The 16,084-nt window shown below is 36.8% G+C and overlaps 1 protein-coding gene across 3 annotated transcripts in view; it reads left to right on the top strand.

Moving 5' to 3' along the window:
- The window catches only part of PPP3CB (protein phosphatase 3 catalytic subunit beta), a gene marked incomplete at both ends in the record, with an annotated part of 47,216 nt that extends 35,096 nt beyond the window's left edge, over positions 1 to 12,120 (top strand). The window contains 4 exons of one of the 3 annotated variants that reach the window (XM_079719250.1): positions 4,811 to 4,892; positions 5,611 to 5,708; positions 10,522 to 10,551; positions 11,942 to 12,120. In XM_079719250.1, coding sequence (XP_079575376.1) covers positions 4,811 to 4,892; positions 5,611 to 5,708; positions 10,522 to 10,551; positions 11,942 to 12,120 — 389 coding nt within the window. Of the gene's footprint in view, positions 1 to 4,807; positions 4,893 to 5,610; positions 5,709 to 10,521; positions 10,552 to 11,941 lie in introns of all 3 variants that reach the window. The other 2 variants (XM_079719249.1, XM_079719251.1) reach the window with 2 other exon arrangements.
- Positions 12,121 to 16,084: the final 3,964 nt, after the last annotated feature.

The following is a 16,084-nucleotide window of genomic DNA, read 5'->3' as shown; positions in this document are numbered from 1 at the left end:
TTTGCATAAGGCTGATATTGTTTATTTTCTACATTTTTACCTTTTATTTCTTTTTCTTCAAAAATTTTGTATCTGGGCTTCCCTGGTGGCGCAGTGGTTGAGAGTCCGCCTGCCGATGCAGGGGACACGAGTTCGTGCCCCGGTCTGGGAAGATCCCACATGCCGCGGAGCAGCTGGGCCCGTGAGCCATGGCCGCTGAGCCTGCGCGTCCGGAGCCTGTGCTCCGCAACGGGAGAGGCCACAACAGTGAGAGGCCCGCGTACTGCAAAAAAAAAAAAAAAAAAATTGTATCAATATTGTTAATAGTGTTAAATAGGAGTAGTGATAGGTGATGCTTTAGTCCTCTTTCTATAGTAAAAAGGGAAGAAGTTTCCTTGTTAAGTCTAATATAGTACTTGGTTTAGATACTGATGATTTATAAGAAGATAGACACTGAATCATTTTTGGGAATTCAACCAGGAGTAAATATAAAATTTTATTATATTCCTTCTAATGAGATTTTATGTATCTTATCAACATTTTTCCTATTATTGATAAATTATGCTTATTTATCAACTTGTTATATCATTCTTACACTCCAGAGATGAATCAAATTTGATCATTAAAGAGGCACTGTAGTTTAGTGAAAAGGATCAGTGGTTCAGGTGTCTTGGTGCTACCATTATACTAGCTGTGTAATCTTGGGAAAGTCACCTAACTTCTCAAAATCTTCTCTTCCATAGATTGAGGGAATAGAGAGGATGAAAATTCTTTCCCACTCTTAAGTAATTTAAAAAATTCGTAAGCACCATTTATGACAATGTTTCTATGGGAAAATACACTGAGTTCCAGCATTGAATATTAGAAATAGATCTCCCTTCACTGCCAACATGGCAGGTGCAATTACTCCACATTTCTTCACCCTTACACTACCAAGTATTAAGAGCAGGGACGCCAAGAAAATTTTTTTTTTTTTTTTGGCGGTACGCGGGCCTCTGTCGTGGCCTCTCCCGTTGTGGAGCACAGGCTCTGGACACGCAAGCTCAGCGGCCATGGCTCACGGGCCCCGCCTCTCCGTGGCATGTGGCATCTTCCCGGACCGGGGCATGAACCCGTGTCCCCTGCATCGGCAGGCGGACTCTCAACCACTGCGCCACCAGGGAAGCCCAAGAAAATTTTTTGAATATGGGTCTGGGAGTTTGCATCAGGGAATGAGAGTGGCTTGGGGGAGAAAAAACCTTGAGGAATGGAGGAAAGGGGAGGAGTTTAGGATAGATACTAGGATGGGATAGGGAAAAGAGCTACTAGAACTACATTTGTTTCCCTTTCTTATACATATTCCCTTATTTCTTCCCCTTAACCCTATCTTTTCTTTCCTTTGAGCATGATAGCATACCTTCTCTCCTCTCCTTCCCCTTCTCCTACTCAGCAGTGGAACCATGTTATGGACTGGGCCTGGGAAGAAATCTGACTTAGAAAGAAAACTTGTTGGGTTGGAGATTGCTGTGGAGACACAATAAGGGTTTAGCTTTTCTGTGGGGGAAGGGAAAGAACAGGGTTGGACATTTCCCACTGGGAGGAAGGAAAGAGTAGATTTTGCATATTCAAGGCTGAAATTGGCTAAAGGAATAAGACTCTCTTTCTTCTTAAGTGATGGCCTTTGGTATTCTGTATTGTTTAATGTACATGTGGGTTTATTTTTAAAGGCAAAAATTTGCTTAAACATATTGCATGTGTAAATGCACATAGTGTTCCTTTTAGAGGTGTTATGTAATCATTAAAGGGAATTTTTGAACACTGATTTCTATGATATTTAGAATGCATACTGTTGCTTTCAGTTACTTATCTTTTGTCTTGAGTTTGGTAAAGGAAATACATAATCCATATGTGTTATAGTTTTACTAAACTAAAACTTTGTATTTCCTATCATGGAATCATGTATCTCAGCATTAGAATGGAAAGCTCAAATGAGACATCTCTGCTGCCTACTCTAAGAGCTATTACTTGCTTTGAAACAATCTGTTGCTATTTGTGCAAAAAGATGTCCCTCAAACTCCCAGATTGGATTGGGAACAGACAGCACATACTGTTGATCCTGAGTATGTGCAAAAGTTCCACAATTGTGATTCAAGAAATTGTGTGCTCTTGTTATTATGGAATGTGGGAGTATTAGCCTTTCCTTTATTGGGAGTGGGTAAGGTTTTCCACTGAGGTAGTTTATAAAGTTACCTACATTTCTCTGTGTATGCTACAGATTTTACAGATGTTGGTGTTCTTGAAGAACCACATGAGTTTGTATCTCATTTGTGTCATTACCTTTCACTTAACATACTTCCATGGGTGACACATTTCCTTAAGGGTATTAATATAAATGTGCGATTGTTGTTAGCACAGTCTTTTATCAGTCTTATGTGTTTTCACGTGTTTTTTTCTGTCCCTAATTTGTCTACTTTCATCAAATATTATAGTCATTCTGTCCATAATTTCTTCTGAACACATATCTTTTAAGAAATCTTTCCTTTAGAGCTCTACCCAGTGGCATCCCTCCTTTATTTGCCAGATCTTACAGTACTACATTTTTCAAATTTCAAATATGAGGACCTTCATTTTTCTCCCTTTCTTTCTACATTCATTCTTCAGTACCACTGCCAAGTTAAATCTCTATCTTTTTATTTGTCTCAACCACCTTTTCTCCATCATTCACTTCCTTTTTTCTGGACTCTCCATCTGAAGAACGGCTCATATATGGCAATAAAAAAGGTACAGACCAGACAGAGTAACATTGTTTTGAAATATGACTTCATAAGTTATTCTCATGTCCATGTAAGTTTGTGTATTCATTAAGTATATTTATGCAGAGTCCTCTTGGGCCTTGTGCAAATTTAGTTTAAGTTTTATCTAAGTTAGAATTTGATGTTTTTAGAAGTCATATTCCAAGATATCTGTCTTTCTGTGCATGGAAATATTTTTCCCTCTTTTTCATTCCTCTTGTTTTAAAATTTCATTCTTTTGCTTATTTGTAATGTTTTGTACTTTTCCCTGCATGACTAGGGGTGTTTGATTGTCTGTCTGATTCCCCAAAGTAATTTTACTGTGGACATTTACTTTAATATTATGCATGATGTGTTTGTAGACTGATTTAAAATCCTGATTTGTAAAGTGTTTTTATATTCCAGTGAATTTTTAATTTGAAATCAGTATAGTTTACATATCATTCAGTTTTATAGATATATAAATTCAGGCTGAAAATGTGAATGTATCTCATTACAGCCATCCTCCCCCATCTCCGTACTCCTCTCCCCCAGTCTGGCTATTTCGAAAATTGTGTCGATTTTAAAACAAAATATATTAATTTATTTGAAGAGAATCAGACTTACCCTATGTCCTTGGACAAGACACTTAGTAAAGTTAGTTTCTTTGTCTATAAAATGAGGAAATTGAACTTTGCAGTATCTCTAATGTCTTCAAATTCCAATATTCTATGATTTTGAGACTTTAAGTAATTTTTTTTGGCATCTTAAAAATACCTGTGTAGTACCATGGACCTACACAGTTTTGGATTTGTAAAAGTTATAGCTTCAGCACTTACAATATTACACTTAGAGCATCATAAACATGGTTGTGGAGCCTATTTTCTCTAAAATATGTCTTTTGTTTTCATCTTTGAAATTGGATTTCTTTTTCTGTTTCCTTGCAGTAAGGTCCAGTCATCATTTTAGTTTTTAATTATATGTATTTGTGGACTGCTTGAATTTTAAATAAGATGCTCTAGCCCAAAAGACTTTTGGTTGTTCAGACCTCTGTGTACCTAAGGCCCCTTTTGGTCTAGTGTCTTTAGCCTTTCCTTAACCTTCTCCTCAACCACGGTGCTTCCATATGTTTGTTTTCATCATGTTGAAGCACAGTTCTAAGGAACCACACTCTTGGGTCCAGAGTGATTCTAGTTGCTGTATATGAGATAACAGGACTGAGATTGTTGTTGTTCTTTCTGGAGGCCAAGGGAAGGAAGATAACAACCTTTGAGTCTTTATTCAGGCAAAGATTCAGTTATTTTGATATATTCTCTTCTGTATCAGTGATAGGCAGCGCAGCTAACCCTTTAGAGATGAAGCATTAGTGATTCTTTAGCCATGTTTTTTGGGGAGTCTTTTCTCATTGCTCACTCTCCTTGTGTCATACTCACCTAGGGATGTAAAAGCTTGTATATACTTGCATGACCTTAGAGGACACCTAGTCCATGCGGTTGAGATGTACATTGTTGAAATGCTGCTATGGCCCCTCGTTCTGGGTCATCTGCCCAGTAGTCGCTTCGTATCACTGTTTTCAGACAAACTTTGAGCAAGGAAGCTTCTTTTGTCGTAGTATGATGGGATATTTCCAGCCTGCATGTCAAAGGCTTTTTTGATAATCAAACAGAAGTCTAAAGGTTATGACCAGTTCTAGTCTGTTAGTCTGCATGCCATAGGCTCTCATGAGAATTAAACAAAGACTGTAGAGTTGTTACCATTTTTTTGTCCTCTGGTTTGTGATACAGGTTGGACTCTAGTTTCTTTCCCATTGCTGTTTTACTGGTTAGTCTGTAGTGTGAGAGTGATAAAGTTGGCTGATTACTTTTCAGTTGTATCTGTGTCAGATCCCAGTATTAGACCAGTGCTGAGCTAAACATTGAAAGAGAAGCTTTTTGGCATGAATTCATCTAATTTCTTCCATGTGAGTTGGTGGCGAGGGGCTTGGTGTTGGTTCAGATGAGAGTGAAGCAGGCTAATAGAATGGTACAAGTATGGATGCCCTAAACTTGAGTCTTTCTTTCTATTTATTCCATTGAAAGTAGGTTCAGCTGCAGCCCGGAAAGAAATCATAAGAAACAAAATTCGAGCAATTGGCAAGATGGCAAGGGTCTTCTCTGTTCTCAGGTAATGATATATTTTCCCAATGATTTGTCTTACAGAAATCACTTTTATTATACTTTATTATAAGCGATGTCCTGTTTGATATCTAAAAGCAATATAGTAGCATTCTTCTATAAAGAATTTGTATACTTACATGTTGAAGAGGAGAACACAGGTCCCTTTGAAACTAGTATTTTTGACCCTTGTGATTATTATTGTTCACCTTTGGTATCTCTCGTCCTTCTATGATGAAAGTATTAGATCTACACCTTAAAATTAGAGCATAATAAGGAAGAGGGGGCACTTTTGATGAACTTGCTCATCTATAAAGGAAGACCTTTTTGCTGGAGTCACAAATTGTCTTCCTGGGGTTAATTCAGGAAGACCAGGTTTAAGGGTGCACATGAATGGGTTAGTCCTTAAAAATTTGTTTGCAAAACTGCTTATATCAGACATGAAATACCATATTTTATCAATATTATGATACCCATTGGTGATGAATCTTACCACATATTTAATAAAGCTTTTCAGGAAGAACAATATATGTCTCAGTTGTACAGCATACCCTCATATCTGAAACATTTAGAACGTGGAAAAATGTATATCTTGGAATTGAGGAAAATATGGTAATAGCAATGAATGTCATAAGTTACATACATGGCCTACATCTGGGCCCCATCTCCTCTTTTAACTTAAGTACTTGTTGGAAGTCTCTGATCTTTGTTGTATCTCTCTGCTATAGGGAGGAGAGTGAAAGTGTGCTGACACTCAAGGGCCTGACTCCCACAGGGATGTTGCCTAGTGGAGTGTTAGCTGGAGGACGGCAGACCCTGCAAAGTGGTAATGATGTTATGCAACTTGCTGTGCCTCACGTGGACTGGGGCACACCTCACTCTTTTGCTAACAATACACATAATGCATGCAGGGAATTCTTTCTGCTTTTTAGTTCTTGTCTCAGCAGCTGATACAAGCAGAATACTATATGATAGGTAGTATCTGATTAATAACCTGACCAGGCCGGAAAATGATAGAATGGGTATTCCTTTCAATTGAAAATAATGATCAGTCTCTCAGCTTTTCATGAAATGATATGGGAATAACTCATATCATAATGTCTGAAATATTTATTCTTTTGTCTAATGCACCCTTTTCTTTTTAAAGCCTCAGTTTCAGAATGTGAATCAAGGATATCCATATTACTTAAATGGAAATGTAATTCCAAGTTTCTTATTTTTTTATCTTTCTAATTTATGTAATTGTATTAGACTGTGCTTATATTTTCAGATGTTAATTTTAGAATTAACAATCTGCTTGAGCCCCAGAACATTACTTATGCACTTCACTTGCCAAAACATTTGTGCAAGGTTTTGTACCCTGGTAAATGATGCCAAAGTTTGTTTTCTGTGGTGTTTGTCAAATGTTCTATGTATAATTGACTGTCTGTAACACGCTGTTTCCTTCCTCTGCAGATGTAGCTGCTTTCCTAAATCTGTCTGTCTTTCTTTAGGTTAGCTGTATGTCTGTAAAAGTATGTTAAGTTAAATTACTCTATCAGACACTTGTCTGTCTTGATGTAGAAGCAACTTTGTAGCACCTTGTTTTGAGGTTTGCTGCATTTGTTGCTGTACTTTGTGCATTCTGAACATGAATGTAACGTTAGATATTAAGTCATTGTTATAAGGGGTGGAATTTAAATCCTGTAAGTCAAAATTGAAAGGGTGTTATTAAGTGTGCCTTTATTTTGCATGAAAATAAAAAGAATTATACGTAAAGCATTCCTGTAATCTGGCTCATTGAATATTTTATATTTTAAAAAAAACAAGTTTTTTTGGAGTAAATATTTGTGTAAATACTGGGTTAACTTTTTGAAAGCCCATTACAGATTAAATAGAAGAAAGTGATGTGAATGTTATAGACTATACCCAATAACCGAAAGTCTAGATTTCTTTCCCTTGTGGTTGGAAAGCAGAAAATGTGATATGTAAAGCCTTAATTTATGTTTTATTGTAGTCACTTTTGACAGCCCTCCAAGGGTCATTGTTGTATTAAAACAGGAAGCAACAGATCTGATGTTTTCTTAGTCATGTTTGGTGCTGTAATTAGTCAAATTTTTAAGGCAAAAAAATAGGAAATTTTAATTTTAAATTTTGAATAAATTTAAATTAGATTGACTTTTCACAATTTCATTTCACTCGGTCTCATAATAAATGCTTAAATAAATAAAAAGAATTTTTCTGTAGACAAATAATTTCTACTTGTAGCCTATACATGTTCTATTTATATGTTATTGTGTTGTCTGCTACCACTACTGGTATATGTGAGATATATAAGTATGTTTTGAAATTATAGCTTCAAATTTTCATTTTGAATGAGGTTTCTTTTTTTGATTTAAAAAAATCTGCTTTGATTCTCTTTATATTTCTTGCCCTTCATTTTTCTTATTATCTTGTAAACATTAGGAAAATGAGCAAAAAAGAATTTCATTAAAACAAATTAAGAAGACCTTAAACATTCAATAAAACTAGCAAGAATGTTAATAGAAAAGGATGAATTTTAATAACTCGAAAAATGCCATATCCTTCCTCCTGTTTGTTCAGAAAAGGAAAAGAAAACCGAAAGGGTCTCATACTTAAGTAAATCTAAACTATGGTCATCTCTCAGTTATCCTTGGATGTATTGTTACTTTTATGTTGTATCCACAGCAAACCTTTCTTTCAGATTTCACAGTTAGCGCCTGCTAATTACATGCTTTGTTGAGAGCTCAGCACATCTATTTATTCTTAATTTGCATGCAGCCTGAAGCTCAGTCTTCCAACTTTGAAATCACCCCCAACTGCAGGGAAGGATTGAAAGACAGCTTTACTGAAGGGACTGTCTATTCCCGGCGTAGAGTGAGTTACTGGATGGTGCTGAGCTTAAGGGGTCCGATTTGGGAAACTAGATAGCTCCCTAGCTGTGCCAGCAATGGATCTTGATCGTGTGGTTTACGTTTGGTTGAAGTGATTTCTTTAGCATAAGACAAGCCCATTTTGAAACAAATAACAAAACTCATACAGAAGTATGATCACCCATGTGATTTTTAAAAATTTATGTAACATTTAAAATTTTAGTAGACGTGACCCCTGACGTGAATACCTGAGAGCTAAGTATTGCAAAAAGAAGGTTTTAAAATTCTAAGACCTCCGTCCTATTGTCAGAAAATAGAAATTGTCTCATCAACAACTTTACAGTTAATTTATGATATTTCGCAAGTGTTTTTACAAACTGCATAACTCTGTTGGAGTAGGATTTGATAATCATATTTTATGTGCATTTTCTTCTTGGAAGTTTGATTGGGAGCTAGCTGTTATAATGCTACCTTCACGAGGACCTATATGAGAAAATATGTGGCCATCTATATTATAGTAAGGTCAATTCCTCTTTATCACTTATCCTGTGTGGTATTGAGGAACACAGTTTGAAACAGCATTACACTCAAACTTAGTAAGGCCATGTCAAGATGCCCCATAAAACTGAAAAACATTGAGGAAAAATAGTGCTTTTCAGATAGAATTTTGCAATTATCAGATCTCTTTCTTTCCAGCTTAATATGTAAGCTTCAAATGATCTTCTTTGAATTCTAAGCATTCAAGCTTAACATGGTATGCAATTTTGGGTGTGATGTACATTTTGTGTCCTGAAAAGGATTTAGGGGCATTTAGAGGCCTTGGGAAAGAGCAGAGAATATAAATTGACCTAGAAAATGCATATAAAATTAAAAGCCCCCAAAAGTGTATTGTCATTTTCATAATTTGAAAAAAAATTTTAATAGACTTTTAAACTATTGACATACTCAAATAGATACTAATTCTTACAGTGATAATCAGTTTTTTATTTTTAATTTATTACTATATATAAAATACAAATTATGAAATATCTCATATAAAATCACTTCTGTTACCACAAGCTCTTTAAAACGTAGATTCTGGTAGGCATTTTATTTTTCCCTATTTAATTTCTAAATTATAAAGAAAATAGTCCATGTTTTGAAGAATAGGAATTCCAGGGCTGATCCAGTAGAGGTGGGTCATTTATCCCAGTTTTCTGTCTGGACAAATTCCAAGAGTATTTTCCAAGTGTACAGGGCTAGATTTTTAAAATGGTGATTTAAATAAGTACAGTGGGTATACAATAAGTATATCTGCTTTAATTTGTAATATGATTTAACAGTTGAGAAAAATTAATTCTTCCTTTATTCAGTGTTTATGCTCCTTTTCGGGGGGTCCCCACTTTACTATCTGATTGAGATTACAAACATCTAATTTAGCCTTCTTTAATTCCTTAGATTCATCAGTGTCCTTTCACATTAATAACTGCTTTGGATAAATTTTATTATTTCTAAATCATGTGTACTGCTAAAAGTTCATTTTAGGAATAATTATTCTAATTGGCCTTATCGTTGAAGAAGCAAAGTAGAAGGGATGGAACATTATCAATATTATGAGTTTGTGCACTTTGGGTAAAGTAAGAATTGAGACTTGGCAGTATTATCAGGCAATAATGTCCTCTGCAATCTTTGGTCCTGGTCCTCAGTGTGAGTGCTTTATACAGTTTGAACCCAGAAATGAACCAAAAGAATCTTTGACTACAAAAAAATGTATGACTAAATATGTTGAAATTCTCTAAATGGGCCAGAGGCAAGCTATACCAAGAATGTATTTCTCATTTATATGATCTATATATATGTCCATATCATGAAATGAATAGGATTTATTGCCTGTAGGACCTCAGTTCTATCTCTTAATTCCTCTCTAGTTGGTAGATGGGCTTGAAAACATGCTCAGTAGCCTTTTTATCTTCACTTGAGGCTGTTAGTACCTGAGGTAGATTTGAGTTCGTGATACACTGAACATAAATGGATTTTTATATATGTTATATGTTGATATCTTTAGATATCTTTAGTTATTTGGAACACCAATTATAACAGAAAGAAAGTTCCTAGTAGATAAGAAGAGTCCTTTTAGATTACCCACAGAGGACAGCACTATGGAACTGTTCTAATTAGAGTAATTCACTAAGTTTACTGACCATAAATTTCCTTGTAGCCATACCAACTTTTGCAGCTTATGCTTTGCCCTATGAATTAGAAGTGACAGGAAAAGCATTGCTGACCCCTTCTAGTTTATATCTTAGGGAACCAACTGGTGATAAGTATTATTTCAGTTAGACATGAAAGAAAAGAATCTCCTTCTGTTTGCTCTGCTACAATTCTACCATCATAATTTCACTCTAGAGAATTTCCTTGTGATTGTGATGGATGTGACATAATAAACATGTTGGAAAATTCTAAGGTCATCAAAATACTGAATTCAAGATGGGTAATTAATACTAGTGTGCACTTGCATGGATGCTGAGGTGTCTGTGTTTACAATAGGTCTATGTGTTCTGTGCTCTGAACGATGGTGTCTTAGTGCTGTGTGTAAACTGTGCTGTGTCAGGAATTGGGGGATTGGATGGGGCTCTCTAATACGGGTACTATATATGTTAAATTGTAAATGATAATGTAGTATGGGGTACTGTTATATTTTAAGTGATCATTGCCTTTTCTGCTGTACGATATGACCCTTCTCATCTCTCTCATTCATTTTGCATGCCTCTGCTCACTTCTGTACAGCCACAGTTGAGGCTATTGAGGCTGAAAAAGGTACGATCAGAGTCCTTGCACTGGGCAGAGATCTGTGGTGTGTGGGTGGGCATCAGAGAATGTCCTGTGGGTGTGTCTTACTTCTAGCTTGCACAGTCCAAGATGAATCAGACTCACTGACTCAAGTTTAACAGTCATATCTTTTTCTTCTTCTTTTTAAATCACAAGGACTGAGTTCCCTAGTGACAATTTGGTTTTTTCCCTTTTCTAGTATAGTAATGTGACCAGCATTTAATGTTCCAGAATTCTTTAGAGTACAGCATGTTATGGCATAATATTATAGCATTTACACATCTGTTCCATATTTTGCATGATCCTGTGCTACTCAGATTTTTTTATTCTGAAGTGAAATCCTCTCTAGATGTAGGTTTGGTATACTCGTGATATAAAAATGACATACTCATTTTCAGTAATTCACCTGAGAGTGCAGAGCTGTCACTATGATTTTGTGCTGCAGTCTGGACTAGTGTTTGCTGGTAATATTACATCTGCATATATCATGTATTGGGTTGGTATTCCACGTTGCTGAAAGCTTTGCTGCCCCAACCACTTAATTGGTTCACATGCACAGACTCTGAGTCCCAGGGATTGCATATTAAAACAACCAGATTATAACCAATAGTATGGAAATTTTTTCTATGTACATTTTAATAATAGAGGATACATCACTCCAGATGAAGTGAATGAGAAACCATAACAATGGGAGGAGGATTGCCATTTATTTTGATTTGGGTTTCCAAAGAACAGGCAGTGAATGGCCAGTGAATTAAGGAAAACATCTCCTAAAATATGGAACTATAAATACATTTTACAATCTGCCAAACACAGATCTAACTCCTGGAGGCATTTCCTACCTTTTTCATTTCATATTGGTGGTAATGGGGTGATAATACCTTGACCTCCAAGGTAGTTCTGATCTGCTAAATTTTAACTTTCTTTTCTTCTCCCACGCTCTTGGTACAGATTTGTATGTTGAGGATTAACCTTGTTTAGCCTCCTCACTTGCCCCTACTCTTGTTGCTGCCTTACTGTGATAGTCACTGGTGATCTTAGGGCCTGAGGTAGGAGATAATTGATGTAGTAGAAGTCAGGTTGAGACCCTGAGACCATTGCCTGGAGGTCTTGGGGGCAGGGGAGGATTATTTTTTTGTGTGTTTTTTTTTAAGGCTATGTAACACTTGTTGTCTATGAAGCTGTCATGTTTATATTTAGGTTTAAACATTTCACATTTTAAGGGGAAATCTAGAATGGGGATAGGCTTCAGTTAAAGTAAGATTTAAATGTTGCTATGTACAACTAATTTCTTTCTTCTTAAAAATCATTAATTATGTTTTTGAAATCTCAGAAATGTTTTTCAATTACTGACTTATCAAATTTGCATTTTGTTAAGCAATACGAGGATTCTCTCCACCACATAGAATCTGCAGTTTTGAAGAGGCAAAGGGTTTGGATAGGATCAATGAGAGAATGCCACCCCGGAAAGATGCTGTACAGCAAGATGGTTTCAATTCTCTGAACACCGCACATGCCACTGAGAACCACGGGACTGGCAACCATGGTGCCCAGTGACCCACGGCTTCCCAGGGACTCTCACATCTCGGGCCCCAAATGGACAGATCACCCGAGGAGCTGGAGGGGTCGGTCAAGCTGACTGTAAATGTCACAGTCCCTCTGGAGAAACCATTGTGCTTTTGAGACCCCAGCCCCCTTCCTGGATGGAGGCTTGAGGGCCCTGGGACATGTTGTGCTATCTGATAAGATTGGGTCATCGCTGCCAAGGTGGAGAGCAGTGAGCAAGGGGCTTGGGGCAATTTCCAGTGGAGGGCAACTACACCTCCATTTATGCTTGTGGTTCACACATTTAAGTTTACAAATGAGATTTCTTTTTCCCCTCAGTAGAATTAGATTTTGTTTTTCAACCATAACTTCAAGTACAATCCTAAGAGATAATGTGGACTTTTTTTTCCCCCCATGAAATGTCTTTAAAGGATGAATTAGCATGGTCTTAAAATACATTTCTGAGGTTACTAAGCTGTGTTTTGAATTATGGGCAAAATGCTGAGAAACCCAGTTGGCATTTATACAAAATGCTGACCTCAGGTCTATAGTTCCTAAATGTGGCTAATTCTGTAATATAGTCTTGGTATTTTTCAATTAGGAATGCATAACCTATTTCTAGGCAGACTCTCTTACTTGTACACAAATCCAAAAACTAATTTAGAATCTTTCTTGCCCAGATCTTTTGAGATTTACACCCCAGAGATTTAAGGAGAAAATCTCTAAATTTCAGAATTATGAAGAATTACAGAATTACTCATTTAAGGTACTTTAAAAGAAGTTTGTACATTGTCAAAGTAAATTTTAATTCAAATCATGTCTGTAAAACTTGACGTATTTTGTGTATGCATGTTTTCATTTTGCAAATATTTAATATATAGACCTATGATGTACAGGTACGACATGTATAGGTTACCTAGATGTTATGAGAAATTTTAGTTTACTGTGAGTACTCAAGTTGCTTAAATAGCCACCAGGGTGATTTACTGCTGGCTTTCTATCATTTTATGTTTTGATGCAAAGGAAATTTTAAAATGTTCTGGAAGTGTTTTTGATTAAGCAGTGCAGCATAGAAGCAACAGTTCTGTTCAGTCATTCAGATGTTAGTGGAAGCATAAAAGTCAAGACTGCATGTTGAACATTTTCTTTTGATAGTTACAGAACTGCTTGGTTAGACTAAATGGAACCATGTGCTGATTTTTCACAATTACTGACCTGTATTGATTGCCACAGTAGCTTGGTATTTCCCTTTACTTTGGTGGCCTGCTTCCCTCATGCCCTGGAATACAACTCAGAGCTCCAGGCAGCGGAACCATCTATTGTTTGTTTGCCAGAAAGTGCACCCTGTATGGTCTCCTTTCTAAGTTGGAAATATTATGCATGTGCAGGACTATTTGATTATTTTATAAACAGTAGCACACAATAAATTCCATGCATGGGCCGCTGCTCCTATCTCTGTGTTGGGTTTTATTTGGAAGATGTAGCCTGATTTGACCTCATGCAAATCAGAAAATCCTGTTAGTAGAATTGGGATATTCAGAGAAAATTATCTCATGGGTAGTTCATGGTAATATGATGAATTAAATTCTTGTCTTCATAAATTTTGCTCTCTTTTTTTTTTTTTTTTACTTTGCTTATACTTGTTTTACATGAGCATTAGTAACTGAGCACTCTGGGTGCCTATTATAGGCCTAAATCTATTATTTAAAATCAGTGTTTCACTTAACTTTTAATTGAAAGAAAATGTTATTGTCTAGAATTTTGTTACAGTAGTATTTGGAATTTATTAAGTGTTTTAACAATAAGAAAATAATACTGCATTTTCCTTCTTTGTCACAATCAAAATAAGTATAGAATTTTGCAAATTGAGTGAAATTTGCATATTGTTCAACATTTTATAATAATATAATTATATAGCAACTTTAATTACATTTTTCAACAATAATTATAATGATACACATTATAAAGCATTAATTTAGGGACTTCACTGGTGGTCCAGTGGTTAAGACTTCACCTTCCAATGCATAGGGTGTGGGTTCGATCCCTGGTCAGGGAGTTAAGATCCCACGTGCCTCGCAGCCCCAAAAATAACCAAAACATAAAACAGAAGCAATACTGTAACAAATTCAGTAAAGGCTTTTGAAAAAAGCATTAATTTAAATTGAAGTATATATACATGCCTAATTCGAGGTAGCAAACAGAACTCAAATTGTTGATCATTACAGCTTCTGCTTGCTGTAATATTAACTTGCATCCCAGTCCATGAGCTGCCTTTACAGTTATTATGTACTGTATACCTCAAATATTCTCTTGATGTTATTGGTCTATGAAAACTATGCATCTCTAAATTAAGAGCTTAACTAATATATCAGGTAGCAGGAACTTCTTTAGTTCCTTAGGTCCATTACTAGGGTTATATAGTGTTTATGGGAATCATGGGTAAACATAAAGCATCATTAGCAAATCAGAAGAATTAGGGTTAATGGTAAAATTTAAGAAGAAAATAAGAGGAAGGAATGGAACTAAGAAAAAGTGGTATACATGAAGAGTGGTAGAATATCACCCAGTGCCTCATAGATCCCTTCCTACTTGTTTTTTTTTTAATTTATTTTATTTATTTTTTGGCTGCGTTGGGTCTTTGTTGCTGTGCGCGGGCTTTCTCTAGTTGCAGAGAGTGGGGGCTTCTTCTCGTTGCAGTGCACGGGCTTCTCATTGCGGTGGCTTCTCTTGTTGCGGAGCATGGGCTCTAGGCTCGCGGGCTCTAGAGCGCAGGCTCAGTAGCTGTGGCGCACAGTCTTAGTTGCTCCGCAGCATGTGGGATCTTCCCGGACCAGGGCTTGAACCCGCGTCCCCTGCATTGGCAGGAGGATTCTTCACCACTGCGCCACCAGGGAAGCCCCCTTCCTACTTGTTGAATAGGAAGCCCTTTCTAGTCTGTCTTCTAACTAGTTTCACAACAAACCATAGAAGTACCCTTAAGGGTTTTTTTGGTTTTTTTTTTTGCGGTACGCGGGCCTCTCACTGTTGTGGCCTCTCCCATTGCGGAGCACAGGCTCCGGACGCGCAGGTTCAGCGGCCATGGCTCACGGGCCCAGTCGCTCCGGGGCATGTGGGATCTTCCCGGACCGGGGCACGAACCCGTGTCCCCTGCATCGGCAGGCGGACTCTCAACCACTGCGCCACCAGGGAAGCCCTAAAGGTTTTTTTTTTTTTAATGTAACCCATGATGAATGCAAATTGTGAAAAGTTCAGATCTTTCTAAATTGAAAATTTAAATGTCTACCAGAACAGTAGTAATGATGGTGAAATGTAAACTACTATTCAATATCAATTTTTTTCTATATATCATCTCCCTTTATATTCAAAGATGACACTTCTGAGTTAGAAAAGACAATCTGACTTCTTTTACCTTTTGCAGTTCAGCCATTAACAAACCTCAAAACCTTTCAATTTTCTGCCAATTTGAAATTGGCCTGAAACCTTTGCTTAAAATGAATTACCCCTATTTTATTCAGGATTTTTGCCTGTTGCAACTGATTTTCCTTTGTCCACAGCTATTCTACATAATGTTATGTAATGTTTCTTTGCATCCTTAGCACTTTGCTTCCACCTTTCCTGCTTGTAGTTTGTGCTTTCTACAGTTTGGGGTTCCTTTGGAATCCATTCTCTGCATCTGTTCATACATAGATTTATTTGCCACGGTCCAGGACCTTATTGCAAGTAGTTCTGTTCCCCAATTTGCTGATGTTCACAGAGGCAGGTAAGTGACATAGCTGGGGCCACATGTAAGCAGCGTCAGGTCTTAGAGTCATATAGGACCACTGCACTACCAACTCTGATAGGTTCTGGAGCTTGATAGCTCTACGTGAAAAGGAGCTAGAAATGTGGAATTAAATTCCCTGGATCAGCATCCATTACAGGAAGGAATGAGATGTTTGAGTTGATTCTTTTCTATTTTCTCTTCCTAGAAATAGTG

The sequence above is a fragment of the Hyperoodon ampullatus genome (genome assembly GCF_949752795.1).
Source record: "Hyperoodon ampullatus genome assembly, chromosome: 1".
NCBI classification, from domain to species: Eukaryota; Metazoa; Chordata; class Mammalia; order Artiodactyla; family Ziphiidae; genus Hyperoodon; species Hyperoodon ampullatus.
This window is presented reverse-complemented; position numbering and strand designations above follow the sequence as displayed.